We start from the raw sequence: 25,732 nt of genomic DNA, 5'->3' as shown, positions 1-25,732 counted from the left end.
CATTTAACATTTATAGAGCCAACAACAAAGATAAACAATCAAAATAAAACCTGTTGTGACTTTGCAAACTCAAATTGGACTGGAATGGATTGTTTATTTTACAAAGAGAAGAAAAGTACACAAGGTTTGAATATCTGACATGCTGTTTGATGTCAGCAAGTGTTGTGGTTGGAGTTCAAGACTTTAAAGCTGCAGTATGTAACTTTTTGGTCGACCAAATTGACATAGAAATGTGAGTGATAGATCTGTCATTCTCGTTGAAAGCAAGTCTAAGAAGCGGTAGATGCGCGCTATTTTTATGCTTCCCATTTCATTTTCGCATCTTTTACTTTCGGTTTTGTACACCAGCTTCAAACAGCTGAAAATACAATTGAAAAGATATTTCACAGCGGGTTAGATGGTACAATGTTTCTCTACACTAAAGATCACTTGTTTTGTCACATGAACTGAAATTAAGCAAACTATTAGAATTAGAACAACCAAGAAATTGCAGAGCGATTTCTGCATATTGCACTTTTAAGCAGTGCATTTTCTAGTGTGGAAAGACAGAAACTAATGACAGCAATGAACAAGGGGTGGCCCATGAGCATTCCTATGTACATGAAGATGGTGTACTTTACGGAATAGCACTTTGTAGAAGATGGCATATTATCTTTATGACCTCCTTTCATTGAATTGATGCATACTCTCAATGCAGATGGCATGACAAGAGAAAGCTGTTGGGATTTGACATTAGTTTAATCAAGGAGATAGTGGAGTATTCACCAACTCTATACCAGCCATGAGGAGGAGCTTAACACTGTGGGCTATACATTCCATGTACACTACTGGTCAAAAGTTTTAGAGCACCTACTCATTCAAGGATTTTTCTTTATTTTGACTATTTTCTACATTGTAGAATAATAGTGAAGACATCAAAACTATGAAATAACACATATGGAACCATGTAGTTACCAAAAAAGTGTTAAACAAATCAAAATCTATTTGATATTTTAGATTCTTCAAGGTAGCAATCCTTTGCCTTGATGACAGCTTTGCACACTCTTGGCATTCTCTCAACCAGCTTCACCTTTTCCAACAGCCTTGAAGGAGTTCCCACATATGCTGAGCACTTGTTGGCTGCTTTTCCTTCACTCATCCCAAACTATCTCAATTTGCTTGAGGTCGGGGGATTGTGGAGGCCAGGTCATCTGATGCAGCACACCATCACTCCTTCTTGGTAAAAATAGCCTTACACAGACTGGAGGTCTGTTGGGTCATTGTCTTGTATAAAACAAATGATAGTCCCACTAAGCCCAAACCAGATGGGATGATGATCATTCGCTGCAGAATGCTGTAGTAGCCATGCTGGTTAAGTGTGCCTTGAATTCTAAATCAATCACAGACAGTGTCACCAGCAAAGCACCCCCAAACCATAACACCTCCTCCTCCATGCTTTACGGTGGGAAATACACATGCGGAGGTCATCCGTTCACCCACACCGCATCTCACAAAGACAGCGGTTGGAACAAAAAATCTCAAATTTGGGCTCCAGACTAAAGGACAATCTTCCACCGGTCTAATGTCTATTGCTCGTGTTTCTTGGCCCAAACAAGTCTCTTCTTCTTATTGGTGTCCTTTAGTAGTGGCTTCTTTGCAGCAATTTGACCATGAAGGCCTGATTCACACAGTCTCCTCTGAACTGTTGATGTTGAGATGTGTCTGTTACTTGAACTCTGTGAAGCATTTATTTGGGCTACAATTTATGAGGCTGGTAACTCTAATGAACTTATCCTCTGCAGCAGAGGTAACTCTGGGTCTTCCATTCCTGTGGCGGTCCTCATGAGAGCCAGTGTCATCATAGCGCTTGATAGTTTTAGCGACAGCACTTGAAGAAACATTCAAAGTTCTTGAAATGTTCTATATTGACTGACCTTCATGTCTTAAGGTAATGATGGACTGTCATTTCTCTTTGCTTATTTGAGCTGTTCTTGCCATAATATGGACTTGGTCGTTTACCAAATATGGCTATATTCTGTATACCCCCCTACCTTGTCAAAACACAACTGATTGACTCAAATGCAGAAAGAAGGAAAGAAAATCCACAAATTAACTTTTATGAAGTCACACCTGTTTATTGAAATGCATTCCAGGTGCATTCCTCATGAAGCTGGTTGAGAGAAAGAGTGTGCAAAGCCGTCATCAAGGCAAAGGGTGGCTATTTGAGCAACCTCAAATATAAAATATATTTGGATTTCTTTACCACTTTTTTGGTTACTACATGATTCCATATGTGTTATTTCATAGTTTTGATGTCTTCACTATTATTGCACAATGTAGAAAATAATAAAAAATAAAGAAGAACCTTTGAATGAGTAGGTGTTCCAAAACTTTTGACCGGTAGTGTATATTTATAGTTGTTTTAGCACAGGAAATGTCTCTCAACAAAACTGTGAGTCAAATTGAACAATACACTAATTTGGTTCCTCAAGTTGCAGACACCCTCATATTAGACAGGCAGGTTATTTACAAAGTGATATTGAAAACCCATATATAGACTGGATGGTTGAATTATAGTAGCAACATTGAAAAATACAAATGTTCACTCAGGGTAAATGTGAAATTGATATTTGGACAATGTTCAAACAACTTTGGGTCATTTTGTATTCTTCATGTATACTGTATATTTCAAGACCCTTGCCAACGCATAAACCGTACATTCGTTCTTCACATTTCTTATGTAAATCTTAAAACCCAAACCATTTGAACTAAATCAATCCCCCCATAATGTTACCAGTCCTGGGCTCAGTTATGAGATGAAAATGTACAAACACTAAAGAAAGGCCATCTGCATCAAAGGTCTACAAAAATAACACCATGTTGATCCACCATCTTTGCAGTTTTGGTAGAAGTCCTCTGGAAAGACATATTTACAAAAGCCCACAAAAAGGAATGAATTAAGAGAAAGAGGAAGAAGGGAGGAATAGGAGCTGAAGTCATTGCAGGAAAGATGAGAGGTGCAGAGAGGGTCCCAAAAAAGAAACCCTTGAATTCCCCTAGCTGTAAGGTCTTTACATGGTCACCTCATAATCTCCTTTGTCCTGTAAAGACCAGACAAATACACTCATCAAAGGTTCTTACTAGCCAAAAGCTCTAACTCTGTGTCATAATAACACAGCAGTTCCTCAGTCATTGAAGTCAAAAGGTGAATTATGAAAATGTGACAGAATATGGTCAATGGCCAGAACTGAATCATGCAAATTGTGGAGAAATAAAAAGTAGAAACATGATCAGAACAGAAATTCTTTAATATTGTTTCAAACTGATTGACAAGAGAGTGCGAGAACATGGAAAAGACAGGACATCAGTGCAACAACAATAATGTAGTAAATTTAAGCTTCACATTTCGCTGACACCCCATACTTTACTTGCATTAACAGTGAGATGTTATGTAAAGGTATCTTCTTTTCCAATTGAAGTTAATAGTACATATTAGAGAGAGAAAGAGAGAGAAGGAGTGATGAAGTGAGAGTCAGGGAGCTGTGTTGAGGAACCCCACAAGGTGTTGACTGAAGTGACTGAAGTGTTGACACCAGTTCGGTATAGTGGACAGCTGGCTGGAAGTGGATGCAGTGACAGATGACAGTGGTTGAGGTGTTGTTTAGGTGTGCCCTTTAAGATGGACAGTCGGCATCAGAAGAAGGCCTTACCTCGTTGTTCTTCTGCAGGCAGCCAAGGAGGGACAGACAGACACAGTCATTAGTAATCACAGAACGCCTGCCGGGGCTGATGGGAAGAAGAGGTGGAAGAGGAGAGTATGGTCCAGTCAAAATGGATAACAGAACATGGAATTAAAGAATGAGAGAGACACAGCATCCGCTCAAGTCACACAGCACAGTGACTAAAAGGACATTTCCCCCACAAAATATTTTGAATAAAGGGCATGAAACAAGTCAGATGGTTTATCAAGCACAAAGTTGCTGTAGTTTAGGAGAATGATATGCAATACTAACATTTGTAACAGAGATTATGAATAGTTTAACACAACACAATAATAGACATGGCGGCATTATGTTGCTTGAACAATGTGCCTGCGACATTGCACAACAAATCCAACACTCACATTAAATAAAACAAAAACATTTAAATGACCTGACAAATACATGTAACTGATATATTTGTACACAAAACTATATAGATATGAAGGACTTATGGACAAAGGAATATGTAAGACAAGTACAAGAATTCCTGACAAGCTAAATGTCAAATCTAAGGATTTTGGTTGTTATTTTAAGTGCTCTGAAATGTTGTGTGCAGCACATAAAAGTAATGTCAATACTAAGTGTAGATGTAAATACTGTCTATTATTGTACATTGACATTTGTTATAGCCTATGTGATTCAATAACAATAATTTATAATAGGGTCCAGGGGTGCAACTTTCACTGGGGACGGGGACTGGGGGATGGGGGGGTGGGGACGGACATGTCCCCCCCACATTCTGAAATATAATTTTTGTCCCCCCCAGTTTTATCATTGGAATGTGATACAAAACGATGCAACGGTGTGTTTCAGGACCATGCGGACGTCTCCGAGTGGTCGGGTAGACTGTTTGGAGTGTTTATCCGACTGGATTTAAAAACAACGTATAATACAAAATAATAATAAATATGTCCCCCCCACTTCTAAAATTAAAGTTGCGCCCTCATAGGGCCCAAAAATCCCCACTTTTCAAAAGCAATTAAAACGAAATAATGGATAAGACTCAATGAATGCACAACTCAATCCCATGTGAATGACATGATGATGACACAAAGATGGAGGAGCTTTAAAGTGTCTTTGAAGTTGACATTAAGCATTTTTGTTCAAGCTTTTTCACCTTCATGCAGTAAAATATTACATTCATCTATCCAGAAGCATAGTCCGAACAGAAGCACTGTGCAAAGCTCAAAATGGATCGTACAGAGGTCATCACAAATAGAAATGCATATGTCAAGTGTACTACATCTGTCCCTTATCCAATCCACTGATTGAGTGCTTGTACAGTCCTATTGATCCACTGAAAATGCATGTGATACTCATGCAAAAACACATATTTTTATAAAACTTTAAAGCTAAGTAAACTGTAGGGCTTCCACACTTCAAAGCTGAGAGAGAGAATTTGTAGTTGCTTGTCTGCATTCAACACAAGACCACAAATTGAGAGACACAGCTCAGACCCCTGTGGCTGCGGTGGGGGATGGTGTGAAGAGTGCCCTCAGCTGGTTAAACATGAGATGACAGGCAGACAGATGACGATGAGATGGATCAGGACAGGACTATGGTGTTCTGGGAGTCCACGTCTCGGAGATTCATGTGCATGACATCCATACTTACTCCTGTCTCATAGATTGGGTTATTAAAGGCAGACTCCTCTGTCATGTTGTCATACGGCGGCAAGGATGATGTTGGCATTCTGATGGTCTTCCCCTGAAGTCTGAGGGACAGAGAAACACAGAGCCTCAAAACTGCTCTGAGGCCTTCAACTGAATTACACATGTTATCAATTGATGGGTGTTATGCAGTTACTTCCCCTTCTTTCATTGTCACACTCACTTTGCAAAGTAGAGGTAAATCCCCAGGATGACTAGCAGTACGACCGCAGCAGGAATCAGAACAGCAATGACAATGTTGCTTCCTTCCATACCATAGTCAGGACTAGCAACTGAATAAAAACATAGAATATGCATAACTAGAAATGACCTAAAAACAAGTATAGCATAAGCATATCTTCTATTGGCATCACCATACTTTCACACTGTGGTTACAACTAGCTGATATACTTACCATCCAACTTGCGCTCGTTCAAATACTGCGAGGAGGATGCTGGAAAAAAGAATGATCATTTTCATGTGTACCCTGATAATTTTACACGTCATGGAACTGGTCGTCATAAGTTATTCGAAGTTGAGGCATATTTGTGCTATGGAAGCAGACAGTGTACCGCTACAGGCGGGTGGTGTGCCGCTCCACTGTGACGGGTGTCCAGGGACACAGCGGATGGTGGGCTCCCCCTGCATCTCATAGCCGGTACGGCAGGTGAAGCTCAGGGTCTCCCCGGCCTGGTAGAAGGCCTTTTCTAAGCTCTGCACGCTGGTGGACGGGGCGCCAGGGTTCCTGCAGGGCTCGTACCTCTCCGCTGCCAGGACACACACACACACACACACACACACACACACACACACACACACACACACACACACACACACACACACACACACACACCACCATGGCTGTCACTATGGGTGTTTCAATGTCTCTTAGACAGCAGAGTGCCATTATCAAATGATTAATTTCCAACATAGATACACATACTGCCACCACTTACATAAGGCAGCTACCTCACTTTGTGTTTTCCCTCTATGCAAAAGTAATGATGTTTGACACAGGCAGATGTGGCTATCAATAGGCACTATCTCATTGTGCAGATAGTTCCTTACCTGACAATCAGTGTCAGTCCCTCAGCTCATTTCCCCATTGTAATTTGCCTGGGACAGTTTCCAGCCTGTCTAATGGTGACTGTCTTATCACCACTCTGTTTGAACAGCAGGTCCAGCTCTTATTACATAGGCCATATTGATTCTGCACCTGTTCTCTCCAGTTCTCTCCTCAAGTTTCTCCACTGCTAATTGGCTATACTTGCTGTGTCACGCATCATCTTCCTCTCAATAGATCATTCTCCAACAAGGCCTTTTATCTGAGGCAGGGAGTGAGGAGGCCAGGATGACAGGTCATCAATGCTTTTGGAGGGCTTCTGGAGGTTAGGTGGAAGAAATCAGCATGTCCTCTCAGGCTACAACTTTGCAGACCATGCAGAAGATTCTCTGAGTTATCTAAAGGAATACTGCGGACTCTTGAAAAACAGTGCTGATTGTTAGAGAGGAGGACCACCACTATCCTGGTTGAATAAAATAAACAACACTCTGTGTGTGTGTGCGCGCGCGCACGTGTGTATTTGCTCAGATACAGTTTCCTGACTTACGGTTACACTTGGGAAGCCTCTCACTCCACTTGGGGTTAGCGGTGTCTCTGTTGTAGCAGGTGAGAAGTATGCTTCCAGACAGGGAGTAGCCCTTATTGCACACATACTGCACCGTTGATCCCACCAAGAAGCGGGATCCCGTCAGCACCCTCCGACTGTGCTCCACAGTCCCCGGGTCCGGACATGTCATTACTGATCATACACAGACACACACACAGGCAGAAAACACAGGCAAATGGATAACCACTCCAATGCATAACCACTACAGAACAGTACGTTCACAATCATCATTATTAGTCAAGTCACACCTCATCTTATCCTCAGTGATTCCCTCAATAAAGGCCCAGTCTCATACAATAACCCAGTAGATGACACCCAGAGCCTTCTAATTCAATATCAGCCATCTATCTAGGTCATTAAAAAGAACAGGGCTGGATATTGAAGCCATCCAGGCATAGCAGCCCACAGCCCAGGGGACCTCCACACACAGAGAAAAGTATTGGGTCTGCCTGTAACATATGTATCAGAGATGTGCAGATGGATCGATGTCACTAAACACACAGCTTCCAGTAATGTTACACACTGGAGGATGGGGTTGAAATGTGCTACAAAACAACAAGGAACCCATACCAAATGGAGGTTCTTATAACTGTGGTTTTCATCTGTAATTGACTGTATTTAAATATAATATAACACTTTAATATTGCTTAGTATGATGTAGGGTTGAATGGCGGGAACCCGGTTACCGAGATTTACCGCCCAAAACGACTCTCTTTTCCCGGGATAAATAACTACGAGAAACCGGTAAATGATAATAAATTATTTATATGAACAGCATGGTGTGAAATGGAACTATTAAATGATATGTGATGTCTAAATCTGGCTTCTCTATGGCCTCTGCATGATGAATCATCAACGCTCAGGGTGTATCATCTCATCATGGTAACTGTTTTTCTTGTGAAGGGTATGTGACAGATAGACTATGCTACAGTAATATCAAGACCGAATGTGCATCTAATTTACCCATCTTCATCTGGCTTTCGAGGGTCACCTTATTTTTTAATTGTAAAGATATGTTATTTTAAATTGCAGCCGCAGAGTTTTAAAACAGCCTATCATTCGAACATCGGTGCTTTAAAGCAGTGCATGCTGAGCACTCTCTCAGTCTTTCTCGCTCTCCTTCAACTCCATTCAAATTGCATCCAAAATAGATAATCCTGTTCTAGATTGATACTATATAGACCTATATATAATGTCCTAGCCTACCTCTTTCAGGCAATACATTCAATGCAGTATTAGCCTTATATTTATCTAATTAATGATGGGTCATGCATAATAAGTTTCTAACATATAGCCTCTGTTTCTTGCACAATATGCAAGCACCCAGGGGCTCAACTTTCACTGGAGATGCCATTCAACTACATTCTGAAATGTCATTCCCCCCCCCCCCCCCCCAGTTTAATAATTGGAATGTGATACAAAGCAAGGAAACACGGTCTGGTAGGCTGTTTGGAGTGTTTATCCGACTGGATAAAAAAATTATAATAATAACAATAATCTTTATGTCCCCCCCACTTATAAAACCAAAGCTGCACCGCTGCATGCACCTATGCTCCGCTGGCCTCTCCTTAAAAAAAACTTCTTAGCTCTTGGAGTCCCATGCAGGGAAAGCTAGACCAGAATGGATGCTGGACATTTTTATTTTATTTTATTTCATATAGTGGGACTCAAAGAGGGACTCAAAGTCTTTTTTGCTGAATGTTAAATACAGCAGCCCAATAAACCTGCAATGGCTGTAGGCTATAGCAGTTATTTATTCAGACCCACAACCATTCAATCTTTGTGAAGAGAAGTGAAAGCCTTCTGCATCTAATTCTGGTCCTATATTTTTCAAGGATGTCATTAGAATGATGACGATAAGGACAACAAAACTTATTTCATTTAACTGCTGAATGCGAGGAAGGAATGAAGCAACAATAGAGAGAGAAAGAGGAGTTAGGCTAATAACATTAGGGGAAATATTATGAAAGGTACAGTTGAAGTCAGAAGTTTACATACACTTAGGTTGGAGTCATTAAAACTCGTTTTTCAACCACTCCACAAATTTCTTGTTAACAAACTATAGTTTTGGCAAGTCGGTTAGGACATCTACTTTGTGCATGACACAAGTAATTTTTCCAACAATTGTTTACAGACAAATTATTTCACTTATAATTTACTGTATCACAATTCCAGTGGGTCAGAAGTTTAATACATTAAGTTGACTGTGCCTTTAAACAGCTTGGAAAATTCCAGAAAATTATATCATGGCTTTAGAAGCTTCATTTGAGTCAATTGGAGGTGTACCAGACCTCATTTGAGTCAATTGGAGGTGTACCAGTGGATGTATTTCAAGGCCTACCTTCAAACTCAGTGCCTCTTTGCTTGACATCATGGGAAAATCTAAATAAATCAGCCAAGACCTCAGAAAAAAAATTGTAGACCTCCACAAGTCTGGTTCATCCTAGGGAGAAATTTCCAAACGCCTGAAGGTACCACGTTCAGCTGTACAAACAATAGTATGCAAGTATAAACACCATGGGACCACGCAGCTGTCATACCGCTCAGGAAGGAGATGCATTCTGTCTCCTAGAGATGAACGTACTTTGGTGCGAAAAGTGCTTATCAATCCCAGAACAATAGCAAAGGACCTTGTGAAGATGCTGGATGAAACAGATACGAAAGTATCTATATCCACAGTAAAACGAGTCCTATATCGACATAACCTCAGCAAGGAAGAAGCCACTGCTCCAAAACCGCAATAAAAAAGCCAGACTACGGTGTCCAACTGCACATGTGGACAAAGATTGTACTTTTTGGAGAAATGTCCTCTGGTCTGATGAAACAGAAATAGATCTGTTTGCCCATAATGACCATTGTTATGTTTGGAGGAAAAAGGGGGACGCTTGCAAGCCGAAGAACACCATCCCAACCGTGAAGCACGGGGGTGGCAGCATCATGTTGTGGGGGTGCTTTGCTGCAGGAGGGACTGATGCACTTCACAAAATAGATGGCATCATGAGGCAGGAAAATTATGTGGATATATTGAAGCAACATCTCAAGACATCAGTCAGGAAGTTAAAGCTTGGTCGCAAATGGGTCTTCCAAATTGACAATGACCCCAAGCATACATCCAATGTTGTGGCAAAATAGCTTAAGGACAACAAAGTCAAGATATTAGAGTGGCCATCACAAAGCCCTGACCTCAATCCTATAGAACATTTGTGGGCAGAACAGAAAAAGCGTGTGCGAGCAAGGATGACTACAAATCTGACTCAGTTACACCAGCTCTGTCAGGAAGAAGGGGCCAAAATTCACCCAACGTATTGTGGGAAGCTTGTGGAAGGCTACCCGAAACGTTTGACCCAAATTAAACAATTGAAAGGCAATGCTACCAAACACTAATTGAGTGTCTGTAAACTTCTGACCCACTGGGAATGTGATGAAAGAAATAAAAGCTGAAATAAATAATTCTCTCTACTATGATTCTGACATTTCACATTCTTAAAATAAAGTGGTGATCCTAACTGACCTAAGACAGGGAATTTGTACTAGGATTAAATGTCAGGAATTGTGAAAAACTGAGTTTAAATGCATTTGGCTAAGGTGTATGTAAACTTCTGACTTCAACTGTACTTATGCGTCAGCCTACTAATTATACAAATAGGCCTTATTATATTTAAAAAATAAAATCTAATTTGCTTGCCTGTACTTGTAGCTTTGTAGGCCGCATGTGCTGCACCAGAATCGCATGTTTTCTTCTGCTTTATCATGGCTTGAACGATGTGCATAATTCGAGTCCATATAAAACAGTATTATATAATACATTACAGTAATACAGTACACACTCAAAAATATTAGCCTACTGGAGCTAGTTTCATTTCTTTACCCAAGAGAGCATATAGCTAGCTACATCTATGGGCTTTTAATGTTTATCTGTCAGGCGTAATGTGGAGTAGCCTATATCAGATATGTATTGGACAATGGCACATTAATTTGGGATTTTTTGGGATTGGGCTCATTAAACGTTGTTAATGTAGGACTCATGAAATGTATTTAATATATGGCTCCTCAGGCTCAGGTAGCATCAGGCTAGAATTGTCATGCTAATCAAATCTCTAGTCAAATCCCGACATATTTATATGCTTTATAATGCTTTTGAATGACACTTCCGAATTTGGCGGGAAATACTGGGTTACACGGGAGAAAAGGGATTTATTCTCGAGATTTTTAAAATACTGGGAAAATATTCAACCCTAGCATAGCTGCAGGAAGTAAGGGTGCTGTGGGTGCTGCAGCACCCCCTGAAAAATCATAAGAATACATTTTTTTATAAAATACAAATCACAAAAGTATGATTTTTGGACCTTTAATAGTCCTGTGTTAGTGGACCGATATAGCTGTCAGCGCAGCCAAAAACGTATTTCTACCCTCGCCAAAAACTACTTCCAGTGGCTATGACCTCTAGTATGATGGAATTGTCAGATTATTCTTATTCTAAGATTATTCTAGTTTTGATGAGCTGTATGCAACATATTCTCTCACCTGTAGGTGGCAGTTAAACCATTTTAGTTTTATGTTGCTCAGTAGACCCACCCTTCAGCATCAGATTTCAGACAGCAATTAAGTTCACCCTAGTGCTTTAAAGAATGACATTCATAAAATAATGTTCTCACTTAAAATGTCAGGTTAAATGTGGCAGGACTATTGCTTTGGTGTAGCAGTGGCACCATGTCATACAAAACAATGTGTAGCCTGACATTGCATTTTGCTCTGGGTTTGATAACACAGTTAATCATTTGTAGAAAGTGTTGATGAAGATTATCCAGGCAATGAGGCAGCTATTTAATGCAGAAATGGGGTTATGTATGTATTACTGTGCTTCTAGAAGATGGCTGCAGGTATGCTGCTTTAACACAGCAGACTGATACAACATGACACTCGTTACACCATTTTGCTCAGAAGTCAGCACGCATTACATGGAATGTCAATCAAAGCACCAGTGACCAGCAGGGTGTAAAAGTGACTCTGACTTGCATGAACAGTTATTCTAGGAACTCGTTGAACCCAGGCTTTCACTATATATGTTTAACCAAATTGTCTCTGGTCTGTTGTCTATCCAAATAAGGTACTAAATACTAAACAGAAAATAAGTAGACCTACTGGTACAATCCTGTCTCTTATCTCCTAAACGCTATGGGAGACATTGTAAGCAGGCAGAGAATCATGGTTAGTTCCACTGTGGGAACTTGTTATTTCCCAGCTCACCTTTCTCACAGCTAGGCACATCTCCGCTCCACGTTAGGTCCCACTGGCACATTAGGATCTCCGAGCCCTGCACCTCGTAACCTGGGTAACACTGGTAGGTGACCACTGTCCCGTGGATCAGGTCCGGGTGGGAGGTACTCTTCCAGCCGTTGGTGATCTCTGGCAGCTCAGAGCATGTATCGTTCCTGGGGACCTCTGTGAGCGAAGAGCCAGGGCAAGATGGAGGGATTTAGAGATGGAGAGGAAGGAGGGATATTAAGAGAGACAGAGATAGAATGAGCAGGGTATGTCGAGATGTTATCCTTGTCAAAAATGTCCCTCATCTGCACATGGGTTATCCATTAACCTGTTTGGTATAGGGGGCAGTATTGAGAATTTTGGAAAAAATATGTTCCCATTTTTAACTGCCTCCTACACCAACTCAGAAGCTAGAATATGCATATTATTGTTCAGGTTTGGATAGAAAACACTCTGAATTTTCTAAAACTGTTTGAATGGTGTCTGTGAGTATAACAGAACTCCTATGGCAGGCAAAAACCTGACAAGGTTTCAAGCAGGAAGTACCCTGTCTGACAAGGAGTCGTGCGTCTTACCTCTTTTTATTGAAAAGTAAGGATCTTAGCTGTAACGTGACAATTCCCAGGGCTCCAATAGGCTCTCAGAGCCCGCGAAATAACTGAAGGTTTACGAGGGAACCTCAGGTTGAAATATATTATCGCCTTTTGTAAGTGGATGCTCGGAGGACCTTTCAATGATGCGCGTGCATGAGTCGCTTCTGAGGAGAAATTTTATTCGGCTGTTTAGGCTCAATGCATACTCCCGGTCGGAATATTATCACTTCTCTACGACATAAATGGCATAAAAATTGGTTTTAAACAGCGGTTGACATGCTTCGAAGTACGGTAATGGAATATTTAGACATTTTTGACACGCCAATGCGCCATGCGCGACACCGCGAAGAAGCATTCTAGAACTCACGAACAAAACGTCGCTGTTTGGATATAACGATGGATTATTTGGGACCAAACCAACATTTGTTATTGAAGTAGAAGTCCTGGCAGTGTATTCTGATGAAGAACAAGCAAGGTAAGAACATCTTTCTTATAGGAAATGTGATTTTGGTGGATGCTGACCTGGGTGGGTATCTAAATAGCTAGCCCTGTAATGCCGGGCTATGTACTTAGATTATTGCAAAATGTGCTTCATCCGAAAAGCTATTTTAAAATCGGACATATCGAGTGCATAGAGGGGTAATGTATCTATAATTCTTAAAATAATTGTTATGCTTTTTGTGAACGTTTATCGTGAGTAATTTAGCAAACTGTTAGTAAATTCACCGGAAGTTTGCGGTGGTTATGCTTTTTCTGAACGTCACATGCTAATGTAAAAAGCTGGTTTTTGATATAAATATGAACTTGATTGAACAGACATGCATGTATTGTATAACACAATGTCCTAGGTGTGTCATCTGATGAAGATTATAAAAGGTTAGTGCTGCATTTAGCTGTGGTTTGGGTTTATGTGACATGATATGCTAGCTTGAAAAATGGGTGTCTGATTTTTTCTGGCTGGGTACTCTGCTAACATAATCTAATGTTTTGCTTTTGTTGTAAAGCCTTTTTGAAATCGGACAGTGGGGTTAGATTAACGAGATTCTTGTCTTTAAATAGCTGTGAAATAGTCATATGTTTGAGAAATTGAAGTTATAGCATTTCTAACGATTCAAAAATCGCGCCACTGGATTTCAGTGGCTGTTACGTAGGTGGGACGAGTTCGTCCCACATGTACTAGAGAGGTTAATCTGAACAAGAGATTGCTCTAATAATATACTCATCAAATCTAGAAACAGATTGATTTATACACAGCAAGTAAAGCCCAAAATCTATGACTGTACTGATGTGTATGGTTGATAAAAACAGATAAATGACAATTGAGTTCAGCAGCACAGCAGTGACAGGCACAGGGAATCCTTTGGTGCGTTCTGCATGTGAATTAGGCTCTGGTGTGTGAAGAGAATGTCATCAATTTGCAGTGATTGCACACTGCACTGTGAGCTAGCTAAGGGGAGGACAGTGGGTGGTTTGGCACTGCCCGTTCTGCCCTTTTCTTCTTTCACTATGGCACACACGGCCGGGGGTGCAGCACCCGGCAAATACTGCGGATGTGGACAAAGCAGGCCACATAATTGTGTTTTTGTGTTTGATGTCCCATAATCATATGCACCGGCGGCTGTTCAGAGGGAGAGGACAGCAGATACTGTAAAACACTTTTTCTCTTGTATCCTGCCATCCTCTGCAAGATAATTCCTTCTATGTAGTATTAATCTCTCTCTCACTGGTTGCTACCAGCAGCCTCTTGTTAGAGGATCTATTTTCAGCCAAGGAAAGGTTATTATCATTGTTTGCCTGTGATAGTCTACAAAAAGAAGAACACTGTATTCCATGTACTGTACGGACAATTTTGTCACAGCCATGGGAGAATAGAGGTTTTATTGTAATACATTTAAAAAGCCATCTTCCAAGAATCCTTCCATTAAAGAATTTCTCATAAAACAGTGTGCAGGTACAACTAAACAGTAGCTTAGTAATGCCTCACCAAAGAAGTGGACCACGAAGCCGTTGCCGTAGCCGTAGATGTTGGTAGCAGGGTCCGACTGGAACTGGATGGTGACATCAGCCATGGAGGTGTAGAGCTTGAAGCGAGACCTGGTGCCACTGTACTGACCCAGGATGTTAGCTGTTAGGTCATCACCGTCGTAGAAGGTCAACAGGTCATTCTTACCCACATTGAGCCTGCAAGGAGAGGGAGAAGCATCAGTCAGTCAACACATCTGACAAACAGAGAGTATATCTGTATATAAGAACAACAGATTGACAGAGCATGCAGAGCAGAGGAGAGGAATGCTTAATTTCTCCAAAAAAGTGTGGTCTGCAATTTTTTTGGGACTGCGGAGGGAGGGTGAGAGATGTCTTGCAGGGAAATGTCAGACCTTTGCAGGAAATCTAAATTATGTTTACGTTGGATGGATCTGATGCGAAATAAACACTAAATAATTCAGCATTAATTTGCCTCTGCTCCCTTTGACTTTCCACAGAGCTCTCTCTCTCTCTCTGTCTCTCTGTCTGTCACTCTGTCTCTCTGTCTGTCACTCTGTCTCTCTGTCTGTCACTGTCTCTCTGTCTGTCTGTCGCTCTGTCTGTCTCTCTCTCTATGTACTGGAAGATGTATTTGCTGAAGTGAAAGTATAATGAGATCTCTCAATTCCTCATCGCTATTCACTCCGGTTTAGCCTCATGGGTAAATTAGATTACTGAATAATGCCTGCTGGTTAACTGTTGAGTGGTATTGATAGATGGTTGGTAGAGGGAAAGAGCCTCAAACTGGACAGGTCCTAGACAGTAAAAAGGGCCACATGTTTGAGAGAATAAGATAAACAGTTAGACTATTATTCATACTAACAAAAAGAAAACTGCATCATAACAAGAAAAGAAATTGAACAATAGAAAATAAATTGAACAATAGAAAAGCAGGCCAGATGCTGAAGGAGGATGGAAGCCAACTAATCAGGTCATTGAATACATAAATACTGTCATTATATCAGTGGCAGGAATCAGCTCTGTTTTCCATGGTCATTGCTGCAATGTATCTACATAATAACACACATAAAGCCAGTCACATGTTGACTTGGGGGCTCAGCTGCCTCTGCCTAACTTCTGAATGCATTAACCTTTCCAAACAGAGAACTTATTCTCATTGCCCTCTCTCTTTCCGGAGCAAGAGCAAAGCCTGACCTTTATTCAAAGAATAAATAATGGAAAAATAAGCAGCGATTAACTCTAGTCCCCCATAGATGATAAGCGTCGAAAAACTCTAGTCCCCCATAGATGATAAGCAGTGAAAAACTCTAGTCCCCCATAGATGATAAGCATTGAAAAACTCTAGTCCCCCATAGATCATAAGCAGCGAAAAACTCTAGTCCCCCGTAGATGATTTCAGCAGAGATAGCTCCTCTGTTCAGTGTGCACCTTGGAGCATGTGTCAGAATAGCTTTGCAGATGTCTGTGCCCACGGATGGGGCATGTTAATATTCACAGCCTGTGTGTAGGAGAGCACTTAAGAACAATAAAGGAGGGGGCCCCGTTCTCCAGACAGCCATGGGTAAGAGCAATCCTCTTGTACCTATCAATCACCTGTCTCCTGAATCCGCTACCATATTTATTCTGCATCCAGATTGCATTTACATGATTGAGTGCACATTACTTTTTTAAGGATGGGCACCCACAGGACTGACTTTTAAATGATCATTAGGACCCCCCCTCCCTTCACGCAGATTAATCCTGCCTGATTGCTCTGCCTGCAAATACGTCTCTCAGAAGCCATGGGTGGGTGTGGCCCGCCCAGCTTGCCTCACTTCTGCTCTGCCCCCCCTCTCTTTCTTTCTCTCTGCCGCTGCTATCCTTCATACGTCCTTGAAGGTGAAGACTAGCACTTTACTGTGTGTCTGTGTGTGCGTGTTGATGGATTGTGGCAGACCATTTCAATCCACTGCTTAAACTTAAGCAGCTCTTATTAAACAGGCCCTGATGTTAGTGAGGTGGTAGGCAGACATTAGCAGAAAGGCAGACCAGGCCACCACGTGTCTACCCAATGTGCCTGTGGACAGATTTGGGCTTAACTAACTCAGGGCTACAACTCCAGAATACAAATCAGGGTTGGCAAAGACGGCGATGAGAGCCAAACGAGGTGAAGCCTGACAAATACTCCCTCTAGTCTGCAGGATGGGCAAGAAATCAAATTACACCTCCATTTTCCCACTAAAACCCTGGAGCGAGGCACTCCAACGCAAACGCCTGTAGGATGGATAGGAATGACAGGCTGTGCAATAGACAGGTTTGACATGGATCAACTGCCTGATTAAGCCAGTGTTTAAGTCCACTGATTCAAATCCTCATGGGAAACAACATCATGCACCAACCAACATGGAGACAAATACACATGCACCTTGAATGGGGTTGGTCCTGAAGCTGACAGACCCATGTTGCACTGTCAGCTCCACAAGCAGAAGAAGATGCATGAAGATGGACAGCCACAGAGTGATGGGATGTGATGCTATGCTGTCAACAACACATTGCTGAGGTTGCGCCTCGGGCAATTATGGAGTAAGCCCGTGGGCAGCTGTTGCTGCAGCTCCCCGGAAATGTCGGACACTTACATGCGCAGACACACACACACCCACACACACACACACACACACACACACACACACATGCCCCCCCCCCCCCCCCCACACACACACACGGGAACACACACCCGCACACACCCGCACACACACCCACACACACACACACGCACACTCACACATGAACACACACACTTTCGCTAATTTCAAACACGTGTACAGGTAATTGTGATCGCTCTCAGGGATTGAATGCTGGCATGCTACCCAGCCAGCAGCGTCCAGTGAAGAGTGTTGAAATTCTCTCTAGAAGTATCTGTGGATCCATGGAGTAGCTCTCTCAGTGGAAGTGTCTAGTCTTGTGAGACTAAGGAAGGCTGTGTGCTGTGCTGACCCTGTTGCACGCTGGTGCTAGGGCACTGGGCTGAGAGACTGGGACACTTTCTTAGCAGAGAGTCAGCACGCACCCGTTCCATTGTTAGTTCCTGTCTCAGACTTAATGGAGAAACCGGTCATGGCTGGCAGAGCCTCCTTGGCTGTTCCGGACACGGTGAACACTTCTGAGATGGTAGGTAGACACAGCACAATTCAATCTCTTCGCTCCCACCCCGGCTTTACCAGGACTTTAGTTCTTTCAAAACAATTAAGCTGAATGAGGTTTTCCCGTTTGTTTAGCTTTCTCTTTTTAATTAGAAAGTTAAGTATTTGTTTTTAAAGGCCAGGGCTTTGGCTTGGTGCCCGGGTTAGGGAGCTTTTGAAAAATGTCTTATTAATGACAATCCTGCCAAATCCCTGTGCCCCTGGGGGCATCGCTCACACCACGCTGCCCTGCGCACAGGCACCCTGCCAGCCTGGAGAGGAAGAGGGGAGGGAAGAGGGGAGGGAAGTGGTGAAGAGACATTCTTCCTCTCATCTTCTTTTTCCCACCATCAGCCTAGATACATCTCTCTACGATGACTATAACTTATTGCACTGACAGTTGCAAAACTGATGTATAAGCCAGTTATTGTAGTCAGTATTAAACATGTAATTCCCACCAAGGTGCCCTGAGAGCCAGAGTTCTGCTTCTGTTACTGTTACCAGAGAGAGAGCCACTCTGTGTCTTACAAATTGAAATACTGTTCCTGCATAGCAGAGCCAATACAGAAGATCTAATTGGAAGAGATAAACCAAGTTTTTGTCAGAGTGACATAAGGTAGCGAGCTGCAGTATGGATGGAGGTTGTTACAACACTTCCATCTTCACCTGGCCTCTAACCTAGACATGCCTAGACATGCCATTCTGTACCCGGCGGTGTGAGTCACAGGCGGGTGTGCATGACTGTCACCTGTGCTGCCGCCTGCCCGTGCCCCAAGTGTGCTGTCTTAATGAGAAGTGAGCCAGCCCTCCTAGTTTGGCCTAAATGAATTAATCAGTCCTCATTATGCACACTGTTCCTCAGTAATTGCGAGCACAGGCACAGTGATGAATGATAGTAGAAGAGTGAAAGCATTCTCATTAACGGGGAAAAGTGTTTGACCACCCATATAATGAGGCCTCTCCCTTCCTGCTACACACACAGGTGCCCACACTCACTTACACATGCTCTCTCTGTCCTCCTCCTCTCTCTCCACCCCCACTTTCTCTCACTCTCTCTTCTTCCTCCTCTCTCCCCACCCCCACTTTCTCTCTCTCTCCTCCTCCTCTCTCTCCACCTTCTCTCTCTCTACCCTCCTCTCTCCACACCCCCACTTTCTCTCTCTCTCTCTCTCTCTCTCTCTCTCTCTCTCTCTCTCTCTCTCTCCTACTTTCTCACCACCCCCTCTCTATTTCTCTCTCTTCCTCTGAATCTCTAAAACAGTGAGGGCACTGGGACTCCCTGAACGAGACAAGAGCAGCGGACTCATTTCAGATAAATGGCCAACAGCGTGGTGGTGGGGTCTTGCAGGGTCAGGAAAGCAGTGGGTTTTTGCCATGCAGGCTATGCCTGACCAAGTTGGAGCTTAGCTGGAGTTGCGTAGGGCAGGATCAATTTAATGGAAGGTTATGTGGCTAAGAATGATACTGATATTCAAGACCCAGGGAACTTCATCAGTCAGTAAACTCTCTGTAAAGATTCTCACAGCCTTATTCAAAGAAAATAATTTGTGAATTTTTTCAATGCTCTGAAACAGTACCTTAGCCAGATGCCATCAAATGTTTCCAGATGCATCAGTTGCTTTTCTACTGTTTGAGGTGCTCACGAGTAGCATTGACCCCTAACTAAATTATCTGAAATGTGTTTTAAACCCCCAAGCCCCTCAATTAAACCCCTGTGTGTCATTGGCACACCCTGCCGCTATCATACCCCTCCATCTGTGGCTCTCATTTGATGTGCCTCACTGATAATGTTCCATATGCCAGTTGACAAATTGGAGAGTTTGGGTTCTGTGAAGGGCTGTGAGGGGCGTGAGGTTCACTCTGCCCAACAGGGAGGATGCTGGGTAAGACTGATCCTGAGAGGAGGAGGCCACGGTCCTTCCATCTGTTTCACCTCTCTATCAGCTCTCTCTCTGTCTCTCTTTGAGGAAACATCAGGGACCAGCGTTCTGTCTTTTAACCAGTTTTCAACATCTTTCAATACAATTTTCACTCACTAAATAAGAATATGAAGTTTAATCAAGTTTCAATGTCACATGCACAAGTACAGTGAAATGCCTTTCTTGCAAGCTCTAAACCCAACAACGCAGCAGTCAACATCAATTTGAAAGGTAAAACACAATCAAGCTCACAGAACAGGACTACCGAGTGCTGAAACACATAGCGTGTAAAAAACGTTGGTCCTCGGTTGCAACACTCACTACCGAGTTCCAAACTGCCTCTGGAAGCAACGTCAGCACAAGAACTGTTCATCGGGAGCTTCATGAAATGGATTTCCATTTTGTTTGGGGAAGGCCCTTTCCTGTTTCAGCATGACAATACCCCCGTCCCCAAAGCAAGATCCATACAGAAATGGCCTTTTGAGATTGGTGTGGAAGAACTTGACTGGCCTGCTGTCATAGGCGTCGCAAGGATTGGACCAAGGCGCAGCGGGTAAAGTGCTCATCTTCTTAATTTATTTAAAGAAAACGCTTAAACTAAATAAACAAACGACGAAAAACAGTTCCATAAGGCTCCCAGGCTATACAGAAAATAACCACCCACAAAACACAAGTGAAACAAACCTCAACTAAATATGGCCTCCAATTAGAGGCAACGACAACCAGCTGACTCTAATTGGAGGTCCTACCAAAACCCAACATAGAAATAGAAAACTAGATTTAAACATAGAAATAGAAAACATAGAACCTAAACCAAAAACACCGAAACACACAAAACAAACACCCCCTGCCATGCCCTGACCAAACTACAATGACAAATAACCCCTTTTACTGGTCAGGACGTGACAGTACCCCCCCCATAGGTGCAGACCCCGAATGCACCTCAAAAACAAAAAACCCACAAAAAACAACCCCAAACTTAAAGGGAGGGAAGGAAGGGTGGCCACCGTCAATGACGGTCCCTGTGCTACACTCCCCCTTCCCAATCCTCCCACTACGGAGGTGGCTCTGGCTCTGGGCATAGCTCCCGTTCAGAAGACTCTAGGCTGGGGAGCGTTGCTGGAGCCTCCTGGTTGAGGAGCGTCGCTGGAGGATCAGGGCTGAGGAGCATCGCTGAGGAGCGTCGCTGGAGGCCTCCTGCGTGGAGCTGGGACCGGTCTCCCCGGACTGGGGAGACTTACAGGAGATTGGGTGCGCAGAGTGGGCACGTGGCACACTGGGCCGTGGAGGTGCACCGGCGGTCTGGAACTCAGGGCTGGCACACCCCGTCCTGGCTGAGTGGTCACTGTAGCCCGGCACAGGCGGAGCGCTGGCACAGGGCGAACTGGGCTGTGCTGGAGAGTGAGGGCTGCCGTGCGTAGAGCAGGCGCAGGGTAAGCTGGACCTAGGAGACGCACTGGTGGCCAGATGCGCTGCGCTGGCGCACTTCTCCCTGGCTGCCGGCCAACTCTCGCCCGGCAATGCTGGGGAACCCTTATTGGCCGCACCGGACTGTGCGTGCGTATGGGCGATACCGTGCGCATTTCTGAGTAGCTCGGTGCTCTCCTCATCATCCGCTCCCCACGGTAAGCACGGGGAGTTGGCTCAGGACCCCCCCCCCCAAAAAAAAATGTTTTTGGGGCTGCCTCTCGCACTTGCCTTTGGGCCTATACAGCGCCTCATAATAGCGCCGCTCTGCCTTTGCTGCCTCCACTTCCTCCTTCGGTTGCCGGTACTCCCCAGCCTGCCTCCAGGGTCCCTTTCCGTCTAAAATCTCCTCCCATGTCCACGACTCAATTTTTCTCCTGCTGCTCCTTCTTCCGCTGCTTGGTCCTTTTTTGGTGGGTGTTTCTGTCATAGGCGTCGTAAGGATTGGACCAAGGCGCAGCGGGTAAAGTGCTCTTCTTAATTTATTTAAAGAAAACGCTTAAACTAAATAAACAAACAACGAAAAACAGTTCCATAAGGCTCCCAGGCTATACAGAAAATAACCACCTAAAAAACACAAGTGAAACAAACCTCAACTAAATATGGCCTCCAATTAGAGACAACGACAACCAGCTGCCTCTAATTGGAGGTCCTACCAAAAACCCAACATAGAAACCTAGATTTAAACATAGAAATAGAAAACATAGAACCTAAACCAAAAACACCGAAACACACAAAACAAACACCCCCTGCCACGCCCTGACCAAACTACAATGACAAATAACCCCTTTTACTGGTCAGGACGTGACACCTGCACAGGGCCCTGACCTCAACCCTATCGAACACCTTTGGAATGAATTGGAACGCTGACTGCAAGCCAGGCCTAATCGCCCAACCTCACTAATGCTCTTGCGGCTGAATGTAAGCAAGTCCCTGCAGCAATGTTACAACATCTTGTGGAAAGCCTTCCCAGAAGAGTGGAGGATGTTACAGCAGCATAGGGGGGGACCAACTCCATATTAATGCCCATGATTTTGGAATGAGATGTTCGACGAGCAGGTGTCCACATGCATAGAGTATGTGTCGGAGCCCCGCCGATGTGGATGGGGACGTGCTCGCCCCCCATTTCCTGTAGTCCACGATCAGCTCCTTGGTCTTACTGACATTGAGGTTAGTGGTTGTTGTCCCAGCACCACACTGCCAGGTCTCTGACCTCCACCCTGTAGGCTGTCTCATCGTTACCGGTGATCAGGCCTACCACTGTAGTGTCATCAGCAAACTTGATGATGGTGTTGGATTCGTACATGGATATACAGTCTTGGGTGAACAGGAAGTGCAGGGGGGAACAAGCAGCCCCACCATCTGGGGTCAGCCCATCAGGAAGTCCAGGATCCAGTTGCAAAGGGAGGTGTTCAACACCATTGTGTTGAACTGAGCTGTAGTCAATTAACAGCATTCTCATATACATTTACATTTCAGTCATTTAGCAGACGCTCTTATCCAGAGCGACTTACAGTAGTGAATGCATACATTTCATGCATTTATTTTACATTTTTATTATTATAATTTTTTTTTTATACTGGCCCCCCGTGGGAATCAAACCCACAACCCTGGCATTGCACACACCATGCTGGCGTTGCAAACACCATGCTCTACCAACTGAGCCATAGTATTCCTCTTATCTAGGTGGGTGAGGGCAGTGTGGAGTGCAATTGAGATTGCGTTGTATATGGATCTGTTGGTGTGGTATGTGAATTGGAGTGGGTCTAGGGTGTCTGGGATGATGGAGTTGATGTGAGCCATAACCAGCCTTTCAAAGCACTCCATGGTTACAGAAGTGAGTGCTACAGGGCAGTACTCATTGTGGCATGAAGCCTTAGAGTTCTTAAGAACAGAAATGGTGGTAGTATTGACTGGGAAAATTAGAGGTTGAAAATTACCGTGAATTTGCCTGCTGATCTATGCGTGCTCTGAGAACGTGCCCTGGAATACTGTCCGGCCCCACGGCCTTGCAGATGTTGACCTGATTATAGACCTTACTCACGTCGGCCTCGGGGAACAGATCAGCCAGTCCTCTGGGTCCGTAGTGGCCCTCACGCACAGCAGGGTGTTGCTATTGTCAAAGTGTGCATAAAATGCATTGAGTTTGTCTGGTAGAGAGGCATCATTGGGAATGTCACAGCTAGATCTGCCTTTGTAATCCATAATGGACTGTAGCCTCTGCCACATGCGGCGGGCATCGGAGTCTGTGTATTATGATTCCACCTTAGTCCTATATTTTCCTTTTGCTCGTTTGTTGACTGTGCGGAGGTCATAGCGGGACGTCTTGTACTTGTTCCAACATTAGGAGTGACATGTCATCTATTACCCTAATGATATAACATAATGATGGAACAATGGATAGGAAGAGGATAACAAACAAGCAGATGTCAATCAGGACAGGAAACGACTGTATATCTGCCGGAGTAATCTGCTGACGACAGGCAGGCACTGCAGCAGCCCATTCATGTGTTTGAGTAGGGACTTGACTTCATGTCCTCCGTGTTTGCAGCGATTCAACTCTGTGAAGAACATGAAGTATTCCTTCATGCTTAACGTTAACCTTTCAAAGCTTTTGCCTCTGCTACTGCTTCAGGCAAAAACATGCTTCACATCTGATGAGAAGAAATATGTACAGTATACAATCTCATGGGAGTTAAACTGCTCTATATTCTGTGTACAGCATGCACTGTAAAGAAAACAAAATAAAAAACACAAATCTAGTTATTTCAACAAATCATTATTAAGTAACTGGTAAGGACGTGGCAGGGGTGTGTTTGTTTTGTGTTGTCGGGGTTTTCGGGTAGTGTTCTATGTTTTGTATTTCTATGTTATATTTTCTAGTTTTTCTATTTCTATGTCTATTTTATTGTTTTGACCTTCAATTGGAGGCAGCTGTTCCTCATTGCCTCTAATTGAAGGTACTATTTAGTAGGGGTGTTTTCTATGGGTTTTGTGGGTAGTTGTTTCTTGTTTAGCTGTGTGCCTGACAATACTGTTTTCGTTGTGCTTTTTGTTCAGTGGTCATTTTATTTAATAAAGAAGAAAATGAGCATTCACATCCCCGCTGCATTTTGGTCCAATCCTTACGACGCCCGTGACAGTCATTGACCTGGACATGGTGGTGAAGCAGGATGATTGGAATACTGTGAACCATGAGGTTGTGATCCCAGGTGAGGAATGTTGATTAGAAATTACTGTATGAATGTAAATTTACAATGAAATAAATATTTGTCACATGAACCAAATACAACAGTTGTGGACTTTACAGTTAAATGCTTATTTACGAGCCCATTCTCAACAGTCCAGAGTTAAAAAGTAAGACAAATATTTGCTAAAGGAAATAGGAATACAATAAAAACAATGAGGCTATATACAAGGAGTACCAGTACTGAGTCAATGTGCAGGGGTACGAGGTAGTTGAGGTAATTGAGGTTGTCATGCCCTGGCCATAGAGGTTTTTATTCTCTATTTTGGTTAGGCCAGGGTGTGACTAGGGTGGGCATTCTATGTCCTTTTTTCTATGTTTTGTATTTCTTTGTTTTGGCCGGGTATGGTTCTCAATCAAGGACAGCTGTATATCGTTCTCTGATTGGGAGCCATACTTAGGCAGCCTGTTTTCCTTTGGGCTTTGTGGGTGGTTACTTTCAGTTTAGTTCATGTTCCTGACAGAACTGTTTAGCTGTCGTTCGTTTTCGTGTTTTGTTGAAAGTGTTCTATTAAAAGTTAATGATGAGCACTCACCACGCTGCGCCTTGGTCTACTCCTTTCGACGGCCGTTACAGAACCACCCACCACAAGAAGACCAAGCAGCGTGGTATGGAGGAACAGAGGGTTATGGACTCCTGGACTTGGGAGATGATTTTGGATGGAAAGGGACCCTGGACAACGCCTGGGGAGTATCGCCGCCCGCAGTGGGAGATCGAGGCAGCGAAGGCAGAACGGCGATACTGGGAGGAACAGGCAAGTCAGCTACAGGAGCCTGAGAGGCAGCCCACCATTTTTTTTGAGGGGGGCACACAGGGAGTTGGGGTAAGTCAGGTTGGAGACCTGAGCCAACTCCCCGTGCTTATTATGGGGAGCGACGGATCAAGCAGGCACCCTGTTATGCTGAGTTACACACACCAGTGCGCAGCTATAGCCCGGTGCGGTCGATACGGGCTCCTCAGCATTGCCGTGCTAGAGTTGGCACTCAGCCAGGGATAGGTGCGCCGGCGCAGCACATCTGGCCACCAGTGCGTCTCCT

At 43.5% G+C, this 25,732-nt stretch overlaps 1 protein-coding gene across 5 annotated transcripts in view; it reads right to left on the bottom strand.

The window, feature by feature from the left end:
* Positions 1-2,352: 2,352 nt before the first annotated feature.
* Positions 2,353-25,732, bottom strand: part of LOC115154578 (seizure protein 6 homolog) — a 254,235-nt gene continuing 230,855 nt past the window's right edge. Inside the window, exons 10-18 of one of the 5 annotated variants that reach the window (XM_029700946.1) lie at positions 14,902-15,098; positions 12,307-12,501; positions 7,000-7,191; positions 5,962-6,156; positions 5,805-5,843; positions 5,574-5,682; positions 5,355-5,454; positions 3,690-3,765; positions 2,353-3,080 (exon numbers count right to left, since the gene is read on the bottom strand). In XM_029700946.1, the coding sequence (XP_029556806.1) occupies positions 3,739-3,765; positions 5,355-5,454; positions 5,574-5,682; positions 5,805-5,843; positions 5,962-6,156; positions 7,000-7,191; positions 12,307-12,501; positions 14,902-15,098 (1,054 nt within the window). In that variant the 3' untranslated portion in view covers positions 2,353-3,080; positions 3,690-3,738. Of the gene's footprint in view, positions 3,081-3,268; positions 3,766-5,354; positions 5,455-5,573; positions 5,683-5,804; positions 5,844-5,961; positions 6,157-6,999; positions 7,192-12,306; positions 12,502-14,901; positions 15,099-25,732 lie in introns of those variants that run through there. The other 4 variants (XM_029700944.1, XM_029700948.1, XM_029700945.1 and 1 more) reach the window with 4 other exon arrangements.

Source organism: Salmo trutta, chromosome 19 (assembly GCF_901001165.1).
Source record: "Salmo trutta chromosome 19, fSalTru1.1, whole genome shotgun sequence".
Taxonomy (NCBI): Eukaryota; Metazoa; Chordata; class Actinopteri; order Salmoniformes; family Salmonidae; genus Salmo; species Salmo trutta.
The sequence above is the reverse complement of the archived record's forward strand: the minus strand, read 5'-3'. Positions and strand labels throughout refer to the sequence as shown.